Below are 18639 nucleotides of genomic sequence, written 5' to 3' on the forward strand. Positions count from 1 at the left end.
CGGTGCAGGTGGAGCCGTCGGACGCGTACGACGTCGTCTGCTGCATCCCAGCTCCCAGCCTGGCCTACAACCAGCCCGGAATGTGCTACACCCTGGTCAGCATCCCCCAGGATGATCCCACCGCAGGTCAGAAACTCTCCTTAAGGACTTTTGGGTTTGGGTTCCTTTTTCCCTTTGAACTGAAGATTGACCAGAGGGAGGCAGTTTTCTCTTGCTCGGTCTCAGTTGTTTAATTTTTTCTCATCAGCATTACAAGGTACAAGGAGTTATGTGCACTAAGATAGAAAAGGGGTAAAATGGCTAACCAAGATCCTCTTCAAGGTCTTTTTTATGTCCATTTACCCAATTAACAGATGCCAACTAAATTATTTTTCTTAGTGACCCAATGACTCAACACCTGTGTGCTGCACTGCGGAATTTTTTACCCAATCATTTACTACTACCCAAAAACCCCTAGGAGAAGAACATGAAGAAGAAAGAAGGACAAGAGACAGCACCCCAAATTCCCCATCTTTTCTCCTGTTCTCTAAACTACTTTTTCACCCAGTGATTTAAGAAATTTCTAATCTACACACTTACACTTTTCCTATCTAACATTTGTTTCCATGTATCACCATGAAAACACGCTCGTGAATTTCATGTCATATGAAATTCAGTGTTTCCTTGAATCCTAGAACTAAATATTAGAAACAAGGGCACTCAATCTGTATCTCAGACTCCAACATTGCACTGTGATAGAAAAGGGGTAAAATGGCTAACCAAGATCCTCTTCAAGGTCTTTTTTATGTCCATTTACCCAATTAACAGATGCCAACTAAATTATTTTTCATAGTGACCCAATGACTCAACACCTGTGTGCTGCACTGCGGAATTTTTTACCCAATCATTTACTACTACCCAAAAACCCCTAGGAGAAGAACATGAAGAAGAAAGAAGGACAAGAGACAGCACCCTAAATTCCCCATCTTTTCTCCTGTTCTCTAAACTACTTTTTCACCCAGTGATTTAAGAAATTTCTAATCTACACACTTACACTTTTCCTATCTAACATTTGTTTCCATGTATCACCATGAAAACACGCTCGTGAATTTCATGTCATATGAAATTCAGTGTTTCCTTGAATCCTAGAACTAAATATTAGAAACAAGGGCACTCAATCTGTATCTCAGACTCCAACATTGCACTGTGATAGAAAAGGGGTAAAATGGCTAACCAAGATCCTCTTCAAGGTCTTTTTTATGTCCATTTACCCAATTAACAGATGCCAACTAAATTATTTTTCTTAGTGACCCAATGACTCAACACCTGTGTGCTGCACTGCGGAATTTTTTACCCAATCATTTACTACTACCCAAAAACCCCTAGGAGAAGAACATGAAGAAGAAAGAAGGACAAGAGACAGCACCCTAAATTCCCCATCTTTTCTCCTGTTCTCTAAACTACTTTTTCACCCAGTGATTTAAGAAATTTCTAATCTACACACTTACACTTTTCCTATCTAACATTTGTTTCCATGTATCACCATGAAAACACGCTCGTGAATTTCATGTCATATGAAATTCAGTGTTTCCTTGAATCCTAGAACTAAATATTAGAAACAAGGGCACTCAATCTGTATCTCAGACTCCAACATTGCACTGTGATAGAAAAGGGGTAAAATGGCTAACCAAGATCCTCTTCAAGGTCTTTTTTATGTCCATTTACCCAATTAACAGATGCCAACTAAATTATTTTTCATAGTGACCCAATGACCCAACACCTGTGTGCTGCACTGTGACATTCTCTGTCCAATCACCTGCTATTACCCAAAAACCTCTAAAAGAAGAAAATTAAGAAAGAAGAAGGAAAAGAGACAACATTCTAAATCCTCCATCTTGTTTTCTATTTTTTAAACTAGTTTAAACTCTAACTTTTTCACTCAGTGACTAAAGAAAACTTTAATTTACACACTCACACTTTCAGCTTTTCCTATCTAACTTTAACATTTGTTTCCATGTATCACCATGAAAACACGCTCGTGAATTTCATGTCATATGAAATTCAGTGTTTCCTTGAATCCTAGAACTAAATATTAGAAACAAGGGCACACACTCTGTATCTCAGACTCCAACAAGAAACCATCCCCAAAAATCCCTCAGGTGAGGGTTTGGAGGCTGAGACAAAAAGCTCTGTGGTTTTGGCTCTGATATCTGGCTCTGAGATGCAGAAAAACACTGAATTTCATCTAATGGGAAATTTATGGGCGTGTTTTCATGGTGATACATGAAAACAACTGTTAAAGTGAGATAGAAAAGCTGAAAGTGTGAGTGTGTAAATTAAGTCACTGGGTGAAAAAGTTAGAGTTTAAACTCTATTTTATTGTGTTTTATTTTGTTGTGTTTTATTGTATTTCATTATTTCATTATTTCATTATTTCATTATTTCATTATTTCATTATTTCTTTATTTCTTTATTTCTTTATTTCTTTATTTCTTTATTTCTTTATTTCTTTATTTCTTTATTTCTTTATTTCATTATTTCATTATTTCATTATTTCATTATTTCATTATCTCATTATTTCTTTGCATTTATTTTAGTTTCATTTCTTTTCATTTTTCATTTCTTTTCATTTTTCATTTCTTTTCATTTTTCATTTCTTTTCATTTTTCTTTTCTTTTCATTTTTCATTTCTTTTCATTTTTCATTTCTTTTCATTTTTCATTTCTTTTCATTTTTCATTTCTTTTCATTTTTCATTTCTTTTCATTTTTCTTTTCTTTTCATTTATTTTAGTTTCATTTCTTTTCATTTTTCATTTCTTTTCATTTTTCATTTCTTTTCATTTTTCTTTTCTTTTCATTTTTCTTTTCTTTTCATTTTTCTTTTCTTTTCATTTTTCTTTTCTTTTCATTTTTCTTTTCATTTATCTTTTCATTTTTCTTTTCATTTTTCTTTTCATTTTTCTTTTCATTTTTCTTTTCATTTTTCTTTTCATTTTTCTTTTCATTTTTCTTTTCATTTTTCTTTTCATTTTTCATTTCATTCCTTTTCATTTCATTTCATTTTTCATTTCATTTTTCATTTCATTTTTCATTTCATTTTTCATTTCACTTTTCATTTCACTTTTCATTTCATTTCATTGCAACTTTATTCTAGAAAACAAAAGAAAAGATGGAAAATTTCAGGTGTTGTTTCTTTTCCTCCTTCTCCATTTTCTTCCTCTAAAGGTTTTCAGGTAGCAGCAGGTGATGGGATAAAAAATGTCACAGTGCAACACAAATAAAAATATAAATAAATAAAATAAATACATAAATAAAAATAACTTAAAATATTTACAATAATTTATCAATTAAAAATCTGTTAATTGAGTAAAAATAAGCATAAAGATAAAAAAACCTGCATAGTTCAGAACCATTTTGTGCTTTTCAAACCACAGTGACTTGAACTTGAGCAAAAATTCCAAGAGTTACCAAAATATTTTGATAAAATGCTAAATAATAATAATAACACGATAATAATAATAAATAATAATAATAAAGAGGAGAAACAAAAAGCTAATGAGATTTTGGAAATCCTGAAAGTTCATGAAGTGAAATATTCAAAACAGGAAAAAATAAAGTTTCAGGAAGGTTGAGATTTGGGGGTTTTGGTTCATCCTGAGATGTTTATTTTCTGTGTCTTCTTAGCAAAGTGATTTTTAAATAAAGTAAAATATTTTTAATTTTTTAAAATATTTAAATATTTAAAATATATTTAATATATATAAAATAAAATTTAAATTTATATTTAAAATATAAAAATATTTTAATATTTTTAAAGTATATAATCATTGGTGTTGGATGGTTAAAAATGGGATTTAAAGAAGATTTCAGAGCGTGGAGGTTGTGGAAAATGGGATTTATTGCCTGGAATCAGTGAAAGGAACACATTTCAAACCATGGGAGTGTTCGGTCTGCTTCAAGAACCAGATATAATTAAAAATATTCCAAATTTGAGGCTTTATTTAATGGACTAATTAAATTTTTTTCCTCTCTTCAGAGAATTAGAAACTACAAAATATAGGAATGAGATTTTCTGGGATGTGAAATTTCCCTTTCTTTTCTTATTCTCACTCAAACACCACCGGGTTTGCAGTTATTTAATGTGATTTAGCAGTGGATTTTTAAGTTATTTTAACACCAGGAAAGATTAGAAATCATCTGAATTTGCTGAACTGTGGGTTTGGATCTTATTCCATTTGTCAGGAATCCTTGTGGAATTTTTCCTGGTGGCTGTTTTCATTTGGAATCAGTGATTTGTTCCCCCCTGGAATTCTCCTTGAGCTCCTCCTTTGGGCTCGGGTTTGAAAATCAAAGGGAAAAATGATATTAAAAAAAAATTAAATTTAAAATTAATTTTTTTTAAAAAAATTAAAATAAAAAAATTAAAATGAAAAAAATTAGAGTTAAAATATTCAAATTAAAAATTCAAATTAAAAATTCAAATTAAAAAATTCGAATAAAAGAATTTTAAAAAATTAAAAAATTAAAATTAAAAAATTAAAATTAAAAAATTAAAATTAAAAAATTAAAATTAAAAAATTAAAATTAAAAAATTAAAATTAAAAAATTAAAATTAAAAATTGGAATTAAAATTAAATCTAAAATTAAAAAAATTAAAATTAAAAAATAGAATTAAAATTAAAATTTAAAAAAATTAGAATTAAAATAAAAAAATTAAATTAAAAAATTAAAATTAAAAACGAAAATTAAGATAAAAAAAATTAAATTTAAATTAAATTTAATAAAATGACATTGAAGTGCACATCTGTATTCCTGGGACAGAACCCCTGGATATTCCAGTCTTTTTTTTTTTTTTTTTGGGGAAGAGAGGTCTCCAGCAGAGGAATTTCCCCTGATTATCCAGGATTTCCTCTCTTTTCCAGTGGCTTGCACCTTCAGCTGCACCATGAGGTTCACGGTGCGCGACTGCGACCCCGGCACGGGGCTGCCCGAGGAGGAAGGCTACGAGGATGAGTACGTGGTGAGTCCCAGGCTTTGTTCCCTCTTCCCTTGGCACATCCTTTGGGATAAACCTGGTTTATCCACCGGCTCCAGTTTCTTCTCAATCCTGAGATCAACACATTCCCTGAAACGCCAAAATCGCCTCAAATGTCGTTTTTTAGATCCCCAAAACTTCATTTTTTTGGTTTTTTATGGAGTTGAATTTGTGAGGTTGGAATGAAATAAATTCCATTGGCTGTTTTCAGAATTTGGTTCCAATCTTTCCACCCCAGATATTTGAATTTTTTTGTTAATTGTTAATTGAATTTTGTTAATTCCATGATAGGGATGCAGATTTCAGGAAGTAGTGGAGGAAATAAAGGTTCCTCTGGAGCCAGGCTGGGAGAGCTGGGAATGTTCTCCTGGAGAAGGGAAGGATCCAGGGAGAGCTTCCAGCACATTCCAGGAGATAAAGGGGAGCCAGGAGAGCTGGAATTTGGGAAAGGCCTGGAGGGACAGGAGCCAGGGAATGGCTCCAGATTGGAAAAGGGGAATTGGGATGGGATTTTGGGAATTCCCAGAGCAGCTGTGGCTGCCCCTGGATCCCGGGAATGGCCAAGAAAGGGTTGGAGCAGCCTGGGATGGTGGGATTGGAATGGGATGGGATTGAAGGTCCCTGGATCCCATCCCAAAGCATTCCGGGATTCTGGGATTTGGGAGGCTCCGAATCCATCCCGAGGGATTTTTCTGGGAAATGGGGATGGGAAAGAGAGGGAAAGGGAAGGGAGAGCCTTGGTGGCTTCCTGAGATTGCAAGGGAAGGCCCTGGGTCCATCAATTCCTTGGAGAGGAGAAGGATCCAATGTCAGGCTCTGGAGCCAGGCTGGGAGAGCTGGGAATGTTCTCCTGGAGAAGGGAAGGATCCAGGGAGAGCTTCCAGCACATTCCAGGGCCTGGAGGGGCTCCGGGAGAGCTGGAATTTGGGAAAAGCCTGGAGGGGCAGGAGCCAGGGAATGGCTCCAGATTGGAAAAGGGGAATTGGGGTGGGATTTGGGAATTCCCAGAGCAGCTGTGGCTGCCCCAAATCCCAGGAATGTCCAAGGAAGGATTGGAGCAGCCTGGGATGTTGGGAATTGTCCCTGCCCATGGCAGAGGTTGGAACTGGATTATTTTAAAGATCCTTCAACCCAAACCGTCCTGGGATTCCATGGATTGAGAGGAAAACTCTCCATGGAAGAAGCCCAGGAGGGGATTTGACCCATCGAGTGATGGCTTCATTTTCTGCTCTCCTTTAGTCCCACAGATGGTTTTGTGCAGTTTTTGTGCAGTTTTTGTGCAGTTTTTGTGCAGTTTTTGTGCAGTTTTTGTGCAGTTTTTGTGCAGTTTTTGTGCAGTTTTTGTGCAGTTTTTGTGCAGTTTTTGTGCAGTTTTTGTGTCATTTTTCTCCATTTTTTTCTCCATTTTTTTCTCCATTTTTTTCTCCATTTTTTTCTCCATTTTTTCCTCCATTTTTTTCTCCATTTTTTTCTCCATTTTTTTTTCCATTTTTTCCTCCATTTTTTCCTCCATTTTTTCCTCCATTTTTTCCTCCATTTTTTCCTCCATTTTTTCCTCCATTTTTTCCTCCATTTTTTCCTCCATTTTTTCCTCCATTTTTTCCTCCATTTTTTCCTCCATTTTTTCCTCCATTTTTTCCTCCATTTTTTCCTCCATTTTTTCCTCCATTTTTTGTATATTTTAAAGGTTTACAATTGACCACCATAAATACAATTTCCCCTCTTTTCAGTGGGGAAATTACACATTATATAATCACTATATGTTATATAGTTATATGATAACTAGATGTTATTATATATAGTTATTATTTTATATATATTATATACTGAATATTATAAATATTCTCTTATAATATTAATATATTATTATATGTTACATTATGTTTTATTATGTTATGTTATATTATATCTATAATATTTTATTACATTATATCTATAACATTATGTTATATATTACATTATATATATTATAATATTATAAATATTATAAATATATTCTATATTTCTGGAGTTAAAACCAGGCATTCTCTTGGCAAAATTGGGCTTTTTTCCCTTTCCAAGGTGAGGATCATTTCCATAAGTGAAATTTCCCATTTTTTCCCCTCCCAGCTGGAAGATTTGGAGGTGACAGTGTCTGATCATCTCCAGAAAGTTTTAAAACCCAACTTTGCAGCTGCCTGGGAGGAGGTGGGAGATGATTTTGAGAAGGAAGAAACCTTTGCACTCAGTTCCATCAAAACCCTGGATGGTGAGATAATCCCTCACTTCTTGAGCTTTTATTTATATTTTAAATTTATTTTATTTATTTATATTATTTGTTTTATTTATTTATTTTATTTATATAATTTATTTATTTAAATTTTATTTATTTAATTTTTAGATTTATTTTATTTATTTATTTTTTAATTTAGTATTTTGTTTATTTATTTATGTTATTTTTAAAATTTATTTAATTTATTTATTTTATTTTTAAATTTTATTTATTTTAAGAATTTATTTTATTTTTTTAATTTAATATTTTGTTTATTTATTTTTTATTTTTTAAATGTATTTAATTTATTTATTTTATTTTTAAATTTTATTTATTTTTAAAATTTATTTATTTATTTTGAAAAATTATTTTATTTATTTTTAAATTAATATTTTATTTTATTTATTTTTATTTATTTTAATTTTTATTTATTTATTTTATTTATTTATCTTTAAAATTTATTTTATTTTTAATTTAATATTTTTATTTACTTTTTTATTTTATTTATTTTTAAAAATTTATTTATTTATTTAGTTATTTATTTTTAATTTAATATTTTATTGTATTTTATTTTTTATTATTTTTTCTTTATTTTTTATATTTAATTTATTTTTTTTAATTTAATAATTTGTTTATTTTATTTTATTTATTTATTTATTTTTATTTAGTGTAATAAATAATTACCTGGAATAATTTCATATTCTCCTTTCAATTTCCAAATGCAGAAGCTGTCAACAACATCATCAAGTTCCTGGGCATGCAGCCCTGTGAGAGGTCAGACAAAGTGCCAGAAAACAAAAATTCTCACACCCTCTATTTGGCTGGTGAGTGTTCCTGCTGCTCAATTCCCAATTTCCACATCCCCACTGATTTTTCTAAATGAAAAGTAATTATTTAGGAGATCTTGCTGTTATTTTGGGAATTTTTTCTCTGTACAAAGAGGATTTTTTTTTATCCTCTGAAATGTGTTGAATGCAGCTGGTCCTAACTCAGAGATTTCTGTCTTGGATGTGCTCAGGCCAAAGCTGTTGGAATGTGGGAATTCCACCCATGGGAATGTGGGAATTCCACCCGTGGGAATGGTGGAGAATCCCTGATTGGAGAATTTCCAGAGCAGTTAAATCCCTTTCCTGAGTTTGTCTGGGAGCTGCTTGTTCTCAAGTTCCTCAGTTGTCCTGCAGCACCCACAGATTCTTCCAGAATCATGGAATTGTTTAGGTTGGAAAAGCCCTCTCAGACCATTCCCAGCCATTCCCAGCACTGCCAAGGCCACCCCTGCCCCACCTTGTCCCCAAGTGTCACATCCACAGGGCTTGGAAATCCCTCCAGGAATGGGCACTTCCCCCTGCCCTGGGCATTTCCAGTGTCTGACCCCCCTTTCCATGGAGGAATTTTCCCTAAAATCCATCCTGAGCCTCCTCTGGCCCATCCTGAGGCCGTTCCCTCTCCTCCTGTCCCTGTTCCTTGGGATAAGATCCCAAATCCCCCCCGGCTGTCCCCTCCTGGCAGGGAGTTGTGCAGAGCCAGAAATTCCCCTGATCCCCCTTTTCTCCGGGCTGAGCCCCTTCCCAGCTCCCTCAGGAATTCTCCAGCCCCTTCCCATCTCCCTCAGGAATTCTCCAGCCCCTTCCCATCTCCCTCAGGAATTCTCCAGCCCCTTCCCATCTCCCTCAGGAATTCTCCAGCCCCTTCCCAGCTCCCTCAGGAATTCTCCAGCCCCTTCCCATCTCCCTCAGGAATTCTCCAGCTCCTTCCCATCTCCCTCAGGAATTCTCCAGCTCCTTCCCAGCTCCCTCAGGAATTCTCCAGCCCTTTCCCAGCTCCCTCAGGAATTCTCCAGCCCTTTCCCAGCTCCCTCAGGAATTCTCCAGCCCCTTCCCATCTCCCTCAGGAATTCTCCAGCCCCTTCCCAGCTCCCTCAGGAATTCTCCAGCCCCTTCCCATCTCCCTCAGGAATTCTCCAGCCCCTTCCCAGCTCCCTCAGGAATTCTCCAGCCCCTTCCCAGCTCCCTCAGGAATTCTCCAGCCCCTTCCCAGCTCCCTCAGGAATTCTCCAGCCCCTTCCCATCTCCCTCAGGAATTCTCCAGCCCCTTCCCATCTCCCTCAGGAATTCTCCATCCCCTTCCCATCTCCCTCAGGAATTCTCCAGCTCCTTCCCAGCTCCCTCATGAATTCTCCAGCCCCTTCCCAGATCCCTCAGGAATTCTCCAGCCCCTTCCCAGCTCCCTCAGGAATTCTCCAGCCCCTTCCCAGCTCCCTCAGGAATTCTCCAACCCCTTCCCAGCTCCGTTCCCTTCCCTGGACACGCTCCAGCTTCTCCAGGGCTCTCCTGAATTCCCGGAATTCCAGGCTGTCCCTCAGGAGAGGCTGTACCCATCATCCTCTTGCCCACCTGGCCACATCCCCCCCCTGCCACCACCACCCCCAGGACCTTTCCCAACTTTCCACCCCGGAGAATCCCACGGGGTCGCGATCCTGGCTGAGAAGGAAATCCCTGGGTCGGGACTGGATCCCTGGGAATCTCCAGAGTGACCTCTCCCTGTTCCTTCATCCCAGGTGTGTACAGAGGTGGCTGTGACGTGCTGGTCAGGTCCAGGCTGGCCCTTGGGGATGGTGTGACCATGCAGGTGACGGTCAGGAGCAAGGACGAGACGTCCGTCGATGTCATCCTGGCTTCCGTGGGCTGAGAAATCCCTGGAATTCCTCCCTCCTTTTCTATTTTTTTTTTTTTTTTTTTTTTTTTCCTGGCTGTCTTTTCTGCATGTTTAGTTTTTATTCCTGAATTTGGGAAATCTTTTGTATGGCATTAGTGACTGGCGCTGAGCCGTTCCCGTGTCCCCTCCCTCGTCGTCACCGACACATTCCCACCTAACTTATGGAATCTCAACCAGGGAAGGGAAAAATGGAATCAGGTTTTTTTTTGTCAAAACTGCTTTTTATTAACAGAAAAATAAACACTGGTTCAAGTGGTGGAATTCATATGAATTGCTGTTAATAAAATAGAAATTTTATTTTTTTTTTGTTCTAATTCTGTCTGTTCCAGTACAGAAAAAAAAACAGCCCACAATGGCTGTTTATTAAACAAAAACCCCTTATTCCTAAAGGGATGCTATTAAATTCCCAACAATTAAAAACCACCCCAAACCTCCAAATTTGCAATATTTTTGTGACTGTCTCTTCTTCCACACAGAAAAATCAATGTGCAGCGAGAGATTAAACTCCATCTCTTGAGGCAGATTCAATTCTCTGAGCTTTATGTCAGGTAATAACCAAACCTCAGGGCAGCCTTTTCCTGGGTTCAAACTGGGGGAAAATCCCATCTGGAAAACCAGGAAAGGAGGGGGATGGAGGGAATTTTGTCAGGGAACTTCTGCCTCTCCCTGCTGGTTGTTTCTTCCCAAGTCAGGGCGACAAAGTAAGAAATTGTGATTTAATGTTAATTTAAACCTCTGCCTCTCTAAATAGAGTCAAGCTGGATAAAAAGGGGAGTGCAGGGCTGGAAGAGCTGCCAGCATCCTGCTTTTCCCCTCATTTTTCCAGCTCTCCGAGGATTTAACTCAGTTTATCAACCCAGGACGAGGCTGCGAGCGCCGTGTTGGATGTGGGAGAGAAAAATCCGTGTTTGTTTGTTTGTTTTCCTGCCCCCAAAGCCTGACTCTTTTGCTTAGAACGAAAACCGAGCTGCAGCAGCTCAGAAGGAGTTGATGAAGTTCAGGTAGGCATTGAGAAATCCCGTGGGATCCTCCAGCTGGGGGTAGTGGCTGATGTGATCATCCAGCACGGACACCGTGGACGTGGGAAGCACCTTCCTGGTGGGGAAAAAAACGGAGCGAGGATTAAGCACAGGAATTGCTGCAGCCAAGGGTTCTGCCACTTCTTTGGGATTTAAAAAAAAAAAGCCTGGAGCAGCTCCATCTGATCCTTTCCAAGTGCAGGTTAGTTTGGAGTGAGGAGGGAGACTTCCTCAGGAAACAAATCTTCCATGTGTGGATTTAAAACAGAGCACGGCATTGACCGAAAATCCTCGTTTTGGTGCCTAAAACGCAGAACCAACTTCCAAACTGCCTGTGCAGGTAAGAGTGTTAATTAACACTCTTTAATGTGTTAATTAAGCACAATGAGTGGGAATTAAAAACAGCTTCCACCAGGATGGAATTGGAGGAAGAGCTAGGAAAAATATCTGAGTGAAGCCCCGGTTGCACATTCCTGCTGGAGGCTGAGACACAGAGTGTGAGCCCTTGTCTCTGATGGCTGAGATCCAGGAGAACACTGAATTTCACACAACATGAAATTTATGGGCGTGTTTTCATGGTGATACATGAAAACAACTGTTAAAGATAGAAAAGCTGAAAGTGTGAGTGTGTAAATTAGAATTTCTTAAGTCACTGAGTGAAAAAGTTAGAGTTTAAACTAGTTTAAAAAATAGAAAACAAGATAGAAGGATTTAGAATGTTGTTTCTTTTCCTTCTTTCTTCATGTTCTCCTTCTAGAGGTTTTTGGGTAATAGCAGGTGATTGGATAAAAACGTCACAGTGCAGCACACAGGTGATGGGTCATTGGGTCATTAAGAAAAACAATTAACGTGTCTATTGTTAATTGGATAAAAATAAGTATAAAGATAAAAGAACTGCGTAGTTCAGGGCCACTTTGTGCCATCAGAGCCAAAGTGAGCCAAAGAGACAAGATGAATTAAACTTGTGCAGAAAGTCTGGAGAGACCTGCCAAGTTTTGTGAGAACATCCTAATTAACACAAGAGAAACAAGGTCCTAACGAGCTCTGGAGTTTTCTTCTGGCCCAGAGAACTGAGATAAACAGAACTCCCCATGAATATCCCCAAAGAGCTCAGCTCAGAGGAGACTGAGAAATCCAGGAGTGAAAAGAAGTGCAGCAGAATCAAGAGAAAGAAAAAAGAATTTTTTAAAGAAGTTAAAATTCCCACTTTTTGTCTTACTTGTAAAGCTGGAGGAACTCGGGGTGTGGATTCACAGGATCCAGGGGTCCGTAGATGAGATGCACTGCGAGGGAAACACAGCCACAGCTTTCCTATCCATAAATTCATGGATTCCCTCATTAAAACTTCCCCAAGGAGACCTCCAGCAGTGTTCCCTCCTCACACAAAGCTCTGGAAGCTTCCAGTGGAGCCCTGAACAAACCATCTCCGCTCTGCCCCAGGGTCAAGTTCAGCCTTCAACCCCTGGGTTTGTTCTCAACTTTTTTTTGGGGCTCGGAAAAACTCCTCAACTTCCCTGGAGCAGCGCTTGGAAAAGCAGCTGTGAGCCAGGGCACGTTAGCTGGAAAACTGGATTTGAGCTCCGAAAAACCAGAGGTGGATGGAAGGAGCCGGCGCAATTCCCAAAAATCCCAGCGGGTCAAGGAATGGATTCCTACTCACGTGGGACCGAGGTAGATGTCAAAGCCCCAACCCAGCGCTCTCTGTGCTTCTTTCTCTGGTTTATGTACTGCAAAATACTGAAGGAAAAGTCGTCGTTACGCTGGGGATGCCGCCCAGCCTGGAATCTGGGCCACGGACACAAAATTCCATGTGGGATCTGCGTCTCCCGTGGGAAAGCAGCACCGCACCGTCATCCCCAGGCTCAGCCACTCCCTTCTCCCACCGAGGGAAGGGGAGACACGGAACTGAGCTCAGCCACCAGCCCAAGATCCTTCTAAAAGCCACAGACTGGGAGAAACGTGTCCCTTCCGAAATTCCCAAGCTGAAGATTTGGGATTGGGACTTCTGGGAATGGTCCGGAAGGTTCAAATCTCTCCTGGGATGATGCTGGGGGGCGTCTGCTCAAATATCTGTCACAGGTTGAACTCAAATCATTACCAAACCCCCCCAAATCCAAGCCTTTCCAATGAAAAAATTATCTCAGATCCAACTCCAACCTTCATTTCCCTGCCTCGTGTCATCCCAGAGAATCCCTGCTCCAACATTGCCCCCCAGCTCCTTTTTTTTGGGATGTAGTGTTGATCCCAGACTCCAAAAGAAGCAGCTGGAAAGTTCTGGAGAAGCCTGGCTGAGCTCTGGGAACCTTGGAGCCGCTGTGACACAAAGCTGATGCGGGAATTGGTGCTGAGGTACCTGTCCATAACGAGATTCCCGTCGTTATTCCGCACCGCCGTCCACATATCCCAGAATTCCGCCTGGGAGGGCTGCGTGTAGGGCCCAAAAACTGCCCTGAGCCTGGGAAAAAAATGGGATTTGGAGAGACAAATTCCAGTGTCAGGGAACCACTCAAAAACTCAAAAAACCAGAGGTGGAAAAAATTCCAGCTCTTCCAGTTTCCACAGCAAAACTCTGAGCGTTGAGATGTCCCCGGGATAAGTTGGGATAAATGTTGGATGGCCTCAAAAGGCTTTTTTTTGGGGGAAAAAACATTTTTAACACTGCTAAAAATAGAAAAATCTGATGGTGCAGGGGTCATTTGTGGGAAGAGGAGGATTTCAGTGTCCAGGGAAAAGTTTGGTTTGTTGTTAAAGTGAAGTGCTGGGCCAGCGTGGAGAGGGAGTGGTCCAGAGGTCAATCCCAGCTCTCCGGAGACAGCGCCAGGGAATCTGCTCTGGAATCACGGAACGGTTTGGAATTTAAGGGAGTTAAATTATTTATTTAATTATAAATTAAAGGGAATTAAAGAATGCCCTCCCCACCCATCACCAGGGACACCTCTCCCACTATCCCACGGTGCTCCAGCTCGGCCTTGGACTTTTCCAGGGATCCAGGGGCAGCCACAGCTTCTCTGGGAATTCCACTCCGCGGTCTCTTCACCCTCCCAGCCAAGAATTCCTTTCCAATTCCTGCATTTCCCCTTTCCCCACTTGGTTCACATCCTCAGGGATTGTGCCCAGTGCCCCTGAGAGCTGGCTCACCCTCCAGAGAAGAAGAAGAAGTTCATGAGCCGCAGGATGACGGGGGACAGCAGCCCCCCATCCACGAGGAGCTTTGGGAAGAAAGGAGAGAGCACAACTCGGCATCGGCCACCTGGATAAATCCACGGAGAGCTTTTCCCATCTCTCCCAGCCCAGGCCCTCAAGGAGGGGTGCGACAGCAGCGATGATCCGAGGGGCGTTTATTTGGGATTTTGGGATGGAGCAGGACGAGAGCAGCTCACCTTCTGGATGAAGCGGGGGTAGTGCGTTTCGGGAAAAATCCCTGGAAGGGATCAGAGAACGGAGCTGGGACGCTGGCAGCGCTCCGCTCCACCTCTCCCACTTTGTCCCCCTGCACGGAGCCACGGAAGCGGCCCAGGGAGACCAGGATTGGTGCTCCTGGTTAATTACAGCGCCTTGATTGCAGTCCATGGGATTGGGGATGATGGAGATGGGAAGGCCAACCCATCCCGTGGATCTCCATCCCATGGGTTCCCATCCTGTGGATCCCCCAGATCCCGTGGATCCCCCATATCCCCCAGATCCCCATCCCAGAGATCCCCATCCCACAAACACCCATCCCATGGATCTCCATCCCGTGGATCCCACAGATCCCGTGGATCCCCATCCCATTGATCCCCATCCCGTGGATCCCCCCAGATCCCGTGGATCCCCATCCCGTGGATCCCCCAGATCCCCTGGATCCCCCCCTGCCCCGGTGGATCCTCACCTCCGTTGGACAAGCAGAGGCTGTTGATCAGGATGCTCCCGGTTTTATTGTGCTCATACCTGGGGACAGCAGAGCAGAAGGTGAAACCCAACCAAACCTCCACCAGCTCCCAGGAACGACCCGGCACGAGCTCCGATTGTGGCGGATCATCTCCGTCTCCTCGGGAAATTCGGGAATTGGGACGGACGAGACGCCTGAGGCGGCGGGAAAAGGGGGGAATTCTGCGCCACGTCCTTCCACTTATCTGCTGGAAATCATCTTGGAGGGAACAGGAGAGGGCAGGAGGGGCGGCAGGGACCTGTGGAGCAGCTCCTGGGCCACCGTGTCCCCGTAATCGTGGGACAGGAGGTTGATCCTCTGGTGCCGGAGCCCGAGGTGGCGCAGCAGCCCCTCCACGATGGTGGCCTGCTCGAAGATGGAGTAGCCGTGGGGTCTCTGCCAAAAAACGGGAGAGGGGTCCCGGTGAGAGCCGGAGGCAGCAGATATTCCAGGATGAATATCCCATAATCGCTTTCCATGTCTTCAGAACTCCCCCATTCCCAGAACCCCAAAACTCCCCCATTCCCAGAATCCCAAAACTTCCCCATTGCCAGAATCCCTTTCCATGCCCCCAAAACTCCCGCCATTCCCAGAATCCCAAAACTCCCCCATTCCCAGAACCCCAAAACTTCCCCATTCCCATAATCCCTTTCCACGTCCCCAAAAGTCCCCCCATTCCCATAATCCCTTTCCACATACCCAAAACTCCCACATTCCCAGAATCCCAAAACTCCCCAATTCCCAGAACATCCATGTCCCCAAAGCTCCCCCCCTTCCCCGAATCCCAAAACTCCCCCATTCCCAGAATCCCTTTCCATGTCCTCAAAACTCCTTCATTTCCAAACCCAAATTCCATGTCCCCAAAACTCCCCCATTCCTGTAATCCCTTTCCATGCCCCCAAAACTCCCCCCATTCCCAGAATCCCAAAACTCCTCCATTCCCAAAATCCCTTTCCTGGTCTCCAAAACTCCTCCATTCCCAGAACCCCAAAACTCCCCCATTCCCAGAATCCCAAAACTCCCCCATTCCCAGAACCTCCACATCCCCAGCAGCTCCAGCCAAGTTTGGGCTCTGAGGAAATGTGGAAACACGGGATAAGGAAAGCAGCAGCTCGCTCCCGCGGCCTCAGCGCTCAGGATGTCCCGTGGAGGCCGCCTGAGCGTTCTCCACACTCCAAAGGGCTCCAGGTGCGTTTTGGAGTCCCACCAAACCCAGGTCCACCACAACCCTTCCACTTCCTTATCCCTTTTCCAGAGGGAAATCCAAGGAAAAATTTTTGGATGGCAAAAACCGATTTTCCGGAGCGCTGTGCCGAAAGCAGCCGGGACAATCCTGGTGGCGGGGTACTCACGGGCTTGTCGCTGAATCCAAATCCGAGGAAATCCAGGGCAATCACCCGGTGGAAGCGCTGGGTCAGCCCTTCCCAGATCTGGGAAGAGGAGAAACACGTTGGAAAAGCATCCGGTGGGAGCAGAGGATGGGAAACGGCTGCAGGATGGACGTGCTCCTCGCCACCGTGCCAGGAGAACACCCCAGCTCCAAGGAAACAGCGGGAGGTCAAAATTTCCCAAGATCCCCCAGAAAAAGCCAAGGAATTTTTGTGGGATGAGGAAAAAGCTCGGATTTCACACTGGGAGAGGGACACAGTGACTCCAGGAGAAATCAGGAATTCTCCTCTGGAGCTTCCCACCCCTGCTCTGCTGCCTGCTCATTCCCAGGAGCCGAAAATCCTGGGATTTGCTGTCAGATTCCCACGCTCTCACCTTGCTCCAGTCGTAGCTGGACGTCGGGAAGCCGTGCAGGAGCACCACGACATCGGAGCTGCCGACGGCGCCGCTGGAATCTGCGGGGAGAAGAACGGGACACCTCCGAGTCAGCTCTTCCCAAAATTCCTCCCTTCTAGGATGGGAATTGCTGCTCATCCCCTTGGGAATCCGCCTGTCCCTCTGCTCCCCAAAACCCGGGATGGGTTTGATTCCCACTGCAGCTTCCCTTGGGAAACCTCACCGGCTCCGTGATCAATCCAGGGATTTAATTAGCTCAAATTAATTCCAGCAGCCTCTGCGCTGCTGCTAAAAGGGTTTCCAGTGTCTTTTCCGTGTCGGAATCTATCGGAGGCTCTTGGGATCCTTCCCAACTTTCCCCGGTGGAACGTTCTCACCCATCCCTGCCCAGTCCAGAAGGGCAAAAACCAGGATTTGTCCCCACCCTGCCCAGTTTTCGGAATGTCCCCGTGGCCACCGCGGGACGGCTCCGTCACCTCTGTAGAAGACGTTCAGGTCCTTGTAGGTGAAGAAGCTTCCGGAAGATTTCCAGGAGCGGAGTGCCGGGGAAGGCTGCGGGGGCGGGATGTGCAGGTAGACGGCGAGGAGGGGCACGCCCAGCAGCCCCACCTGCAGCCACCACTCCTTCATCCTGCGGGACACGGCCGGGAGTCACTCCGCAATTCCCACATTCCCACAGGGCTCCCACAGAACGCAGCTCCGTGTCCCCAAAATTTCCCCATGTCCAGAAACCCAAAACTCCCCCATTCCCAGAACCCCAAAACTCCCCCATTCCCAGAACCCCAAAACTCCCCCATTCCCAGAATCCCAAAACTCCCCCATTCCCATAACCTCCATGTCCCCAAAGCTTCCCCAATTTCAGAACCCCTAAACTCCCCCATTCCCAGAACCCCAAAACTTTCCCATTTCCAGAATCCCAAAATTCCCCCATTCCCAGAACCTCCATGTCCCCAAAACTCCCCCATGCCCAGAACCCCAAAACTTTCCCATTTCCAGAATCCCAAAATTCCCCCATTCCCAGAACCTCCATGTCCCCAAAATCCCCTCACTCCCAAAACCCCTTTCCATGTCCCCAAAACTCCCCATTCCCAGAACCCCAAAGCTTCCCCATTTCCAGAACCCCTAAACTCCCCCAATTCCAGAATCCCAAAACTCCCCCATTCCCAGAATCCCAAAACTCCCCCATTCCCAGAACCTCCATGTCCCCAGGATGGCAGGTCCAGCAAAGTTTGGGATCTGAGAGGGAACCTCGGTCTCATTTGGGGTCTGAGGGGGATTGTGGGGCCATTTGGGGTTTGAGGGGGAACACTGGGGAGCCTGAGGGGGGTTATGGGGTCATTGGGAGGCCTGAGGGCGGTTATGGGGTCACTGGGGGGGGCTGAGGGGGGTTGTGGGGTCACTGGGGGGGCTGGGGGGGGGTTATGGGGTCGTTGGGGGGGCTGAGGGGGGTTATGGGGTCATTTGGGGCCCTGAGGGGGGTTATGGGGTCACTGGGGGAGGGATCAGGGGTGTATTGGGGTCTGGGGGGGTCGTGGCCCCAACGTGGTTCAGGGAGCCAATCGCAGTCCAAGGCTGTGGCCACGCCCACAGGAAGGGACACACCCACCCCAAGCCCCGCCCCCTTTGCCGCACCCCCACAAACCCCGCCCACAACCCAAACCCGGAACCCCCCACGCCCCCTCCCCTCAGGCCACGCCCCCTCCCTGAGCGCGCGCGGGGGGGCGGGGCCTCCGCGCTCGCGCCCGGCGGGGAGGAGGCGTGGCCGCGGCCGCGCGCGCGCGCCGCTCTCACCTGGTCTCAGGTGCTGCCGCGGGCGCGCGCCGCCATCGCGCTCTCCCGGCGGGGCGGGGCGGGGCCGGGAGAGGGCGTGGTCTCCTCGATGCGCATGCGCAGTCCCTGCCCTCTCTTCCCCGCCGCTTCCCGCCCGCCGCGTCCTTCCCGTTGCCG

The 18639-nt window shown here is 43.9% G+C and overlaps 2 protein-coding genes across 2 annotated transcripts in view; one reads left to right on the forward strand and one right to left on the reverse strand.

Moving 5' to 3' along the window:
* COPG2 (coat protein complex I subunit gamma 2) overlaps positions 1-10246 on the forward strand; it is a 33692-nt gene extending 23446 nt beyond the window's left edge. Inside the window, exons 20-24 of the mRNA XM_005533091.3 lie at positions 1-126; positions 4903-5000; positions 7125-7263; positions 7992-8090; positions 9824-10246. The exon at positions 1-126 is cut by the window's left edge and continues 46 nt beyond it. Coding sequence (XP_005533148.1) covers positions 1-126; positions 4903-5000; positions 7125-7263; positions 7992-8090; positions 9824-9954 — 593 coding nt within the window. The 3' untranslated portion in view covers positions 9955-10246. The remainder of the gene's footprint in view (positions 127-4902; positions 5001-7124; positions 7264-7991; positions 8091-9823) is intronic.
* Positions 10247-10560: 314 nt separating this feature from the next.
* MEST (mesoderm specific transcript) lies at positions 10561-18546 on the reverse strand. Its single transcript, XM_005533088.3, has 12 exons — positions 18484-18546; positions 17169-17323; positions 16672-16751; positions 16260-16337; positions 15167-15303; positions 14869-14927; positions 14381-14421; positions 14139-14209; positions 13354-13455; positions 12661-12737; positions 12220-12283; positions 10561-11076 (listed from the first exon to the last, which is right to left on the reverse strand). Exons 2-12 carry the CDS (start codon positions 17320-17322, stop codon positions 10959-10961), a joined length of 981 nt encoding a protein of 326 aa, XP_005533145.2. The 5' UTR covers position 17323; positions 18484-18546; the 3' UTR covers positions 10561-10958.
* Positions 18547-18639: the final 93 nt, after the last annotated feature.

The sequence above is a fragment of the Pseudopodoces humilis genome, chromosome 5 (assembly GCF_049639895.1).
Source record: "Pseudopodoces humilis isolate 2021_Gansu_Grassland_sample_001 chromosome 5, ASM4963989v1, whole genome shotgun sequence".
NCBI lineage: Eukaryota > Metazoa > Chordata > Aves > Passeriformes > Paridae > Pseudopodoces > Pseudopodoces humilis.